Source organism: Haematobia irritans, chromosome 4, assembly GCF_050003625.1.
Source record: "Haematobia irritans isolate KBUSLIRL chromosome 4, ASM5000362v1, whole genome shotgun sequence".
In the NCBI taxonomy this organism is placed as follows: Eukaryota; Metazoa; Arthropoda; class Insecta; order Diptera; family Muscidae; genus Haematobia; species Haematobia irritans.
This window is the reverse complement of record NC_134400.1, coordinates 109,100,516-109,102,993: the sequence shown is the minus strand read 5'-3', so window position 1 is coordinate 109,102,993 and position 2,478 is coordinate 109,100,516. Positions and strand designations below refer to the sequence as shown.

The 2,478-nt window shown below is 34.5% G+C and overlaps 1 protein-coding gene across 1 annotated transcript; it reads left to right on the top strand.

The window, feature by feature from the left end:
* The first annotated feature begins 1,043 nt into the window (after positions 1–1,043).
* On the top strand, positions 1,044–1,771 carry LOC142235008 (larval cuticle protein LCP-17-like). The gene is made up of 2 exons (XM_075306229.1): positions 1,044–1,222; positions 1,306–1,771. Exons 1-2 carry the CDS (start codon positions 1,211–1,213, stop codon positions 1,669–1,671), a joined length of 378 nt encoding a protein of 125 aa, XP_075162344.1. The 5' UTR covers positions 1,044–1,210; the 3' UTR covers positions 1,672–1,771.
* The last annotated feature ends 707 nt before the right edge of the window (positions 1,772–2,478 follow it).

Below are 2,478 nucleotides of genomic sequence, written 5' to 3'. Positions count from 1 at the left end.
GTAGGGGTGGTTTAGGGTATGATATAGTCGGGCCCGCCCAACTTTCTACTTTACTCACTTGTTTTTTTTTTATATAATGGAAAAATGAAGTGGCATTATAAGGCAATGTGTATACTACACTCAAAGAAATTTGTTAGTAGGGACAGCAGAAAAGTCTGCTAAAACAGCAGAAAGGGACAGCAGTCACGGTTTGCTGAAATAGCAAACATTTCCTGCTATTTTTTAAGCTCGATTACACTAAAACATGTTTTATTTTGGCTAAAATAAATAAAAATATCAACTTAGAAGCTATCCTAATATAATTAACAAAATATTTTATGAATATCTATAGTATTTGACCAAAAATCTGAATATTTATCGAATTGAGACATAAAAGCAAACAAAATGTTGGCTGATCGTATTTAGGAGCTTGTAAGTATATTACAGTGCAAAAATATACCAAAAACTACTTATGGTTCTTAAATATGCTTTGGGGAAAACTTTATAACCTAAAAATGTTATAAATTGTTGTTCATTAGACCCTGAATTACAAAAATATAACAGCAGACATCGACTGCTGTTTTTAGCAGACTTTTTTCTATGAGTGTATAATTTTCTCTAAGAAGGAGCGGAGCTGGAGCTGAGCGGAGCGAAAACTTTTTTCTCGGAGCGGAGCAATTTGTTTCCTTCGGAACGGAGCGAAAAACATGGACCGCTCCGGTTCCCGGGTTGCATATTTACTTAACTTTTGCTCTATGGAAGTTAAAGTCATACAAAAGCCCAATTTAGATATTTTCTAATTGTATGACCACCACAAATTCCGCATAAGAATAATTTCGGTATAGCAAATACCTCGAATGATGTATTGGACCATATTCAATTATATTTATACTCTGCACAGGAGAAATAGATGATGGGAGATTTGTTCAAATCTGAAAGCAGCAAATATCCGTTCCAATTTTCCACAATAAATACAAATTTTAAATGTGTGTAAATTAAATTCATGTATGCACAAATAAAATACAAATGTTTGAAAGCAAAATAAACATCAAAAATAGCTGTCATGTACCATACAAAGTTTAACAATGCCTGCGATAAATATGCATAGAAAATAAAAATTTGTTTGCTTAAAATCATGGGTATAAATTAAAAGCCACTTAGTTGCAATGATACATCGGAATTGGAAACCAAAACCATAACGGATAATATTAATCACATCACAAATTCAAAAATGTTGAAATTCGTAAGTTATCTGCATTTTCAAAATAGAAATAAAGAACAAAAATGTTATTCAATCTATTCTTCTACGTTTCATTTAATTTACAGGTCATTGTAGTTTGCGCTTTTATTGCTGTGGCCCATTGTGCCAGTGGCGACGATAAAACAGCTGAAACATTGAAATATGTTAATGAAGTAAATGCCGATGGAAGTTATAATTTCGAGTACTCTTCCTCGAATGGTATTGATTTTGGAGAAGCTGGTGTCGGTGGTTCCTATGGCAAAGGTTCCTATAGTTATACCTCACCCGAGGGCCAGCCTATTGCATTAAGCTACACTGCCGACGAAAATGGTTATCAACCACAAGGCGACCACTTACCCACACCACCACCAATTCCCGAATATATCCTTAAGGCTTTAGCCTATATTGAGAGTCATCCTTTCCCAAAATCGAATTTGGTCAAGAGAAAATAAGCGATGCCTCATGTACTTTCAAAAATTACATAGTGAATTAGTTTTAAGATAGAAAATTTTCTGTTATAAGAAATAAAAAAATTAAAAACTATATATAGAATTAATTTGTCTCCAAAAAGGGAAATTAAACCAAATAAAAAATAAGGTTTGAAAACGACTAATATCTATATAACACCCTCTAAAAAAATCCATTCTCTACCATATACCCCAAATATATTTTGGAAGAAGCACAGATATTTTTAGATATTCCCATTAGCGTAGCTAGACAATTTTCCTAGGGGGGGCTATAGCCCCCCTAGCTAAAACTTTATAGACTGAACTTATAGGTTCAACTAATGTTTTATTTCATAAAATTGAATAAAAAAATAGACATCAAAATAACTCAACAATCAATTTATAATAAAGCCACTAAAAGTACCCTACGGGAAATTGGTGCAAATTGCCACTGACGGACCTATCACAGAACTGGTACCTTTGCTCCAGTTGCAATTTTCGACATATTTCAAAAGTTTTTTTTTTCATTTCGGGTTCGATTAGGAGCCCAAATTGAAAGAGATTTCTAAGAGTTTGTCCGAGACTGGTTCCTGAGGACCTGTTTATGGGTTGCTCCTGCTAAATTGTCGTTCTTGCTAAATTGACGTGTCCTTTGGGATGAGTCCTAAAATGCAAGTTTACTCCGTCAATGACAACCCCATGTTAAAGTGGACGGTCCCTTCCATACGTTTCGATCAGAACTGGGACTGGTCCATACAGACCAGGGACTAGTCTTGTACCAGTTCTGTGGTTGATCCATTTCCCGTAGGGTAG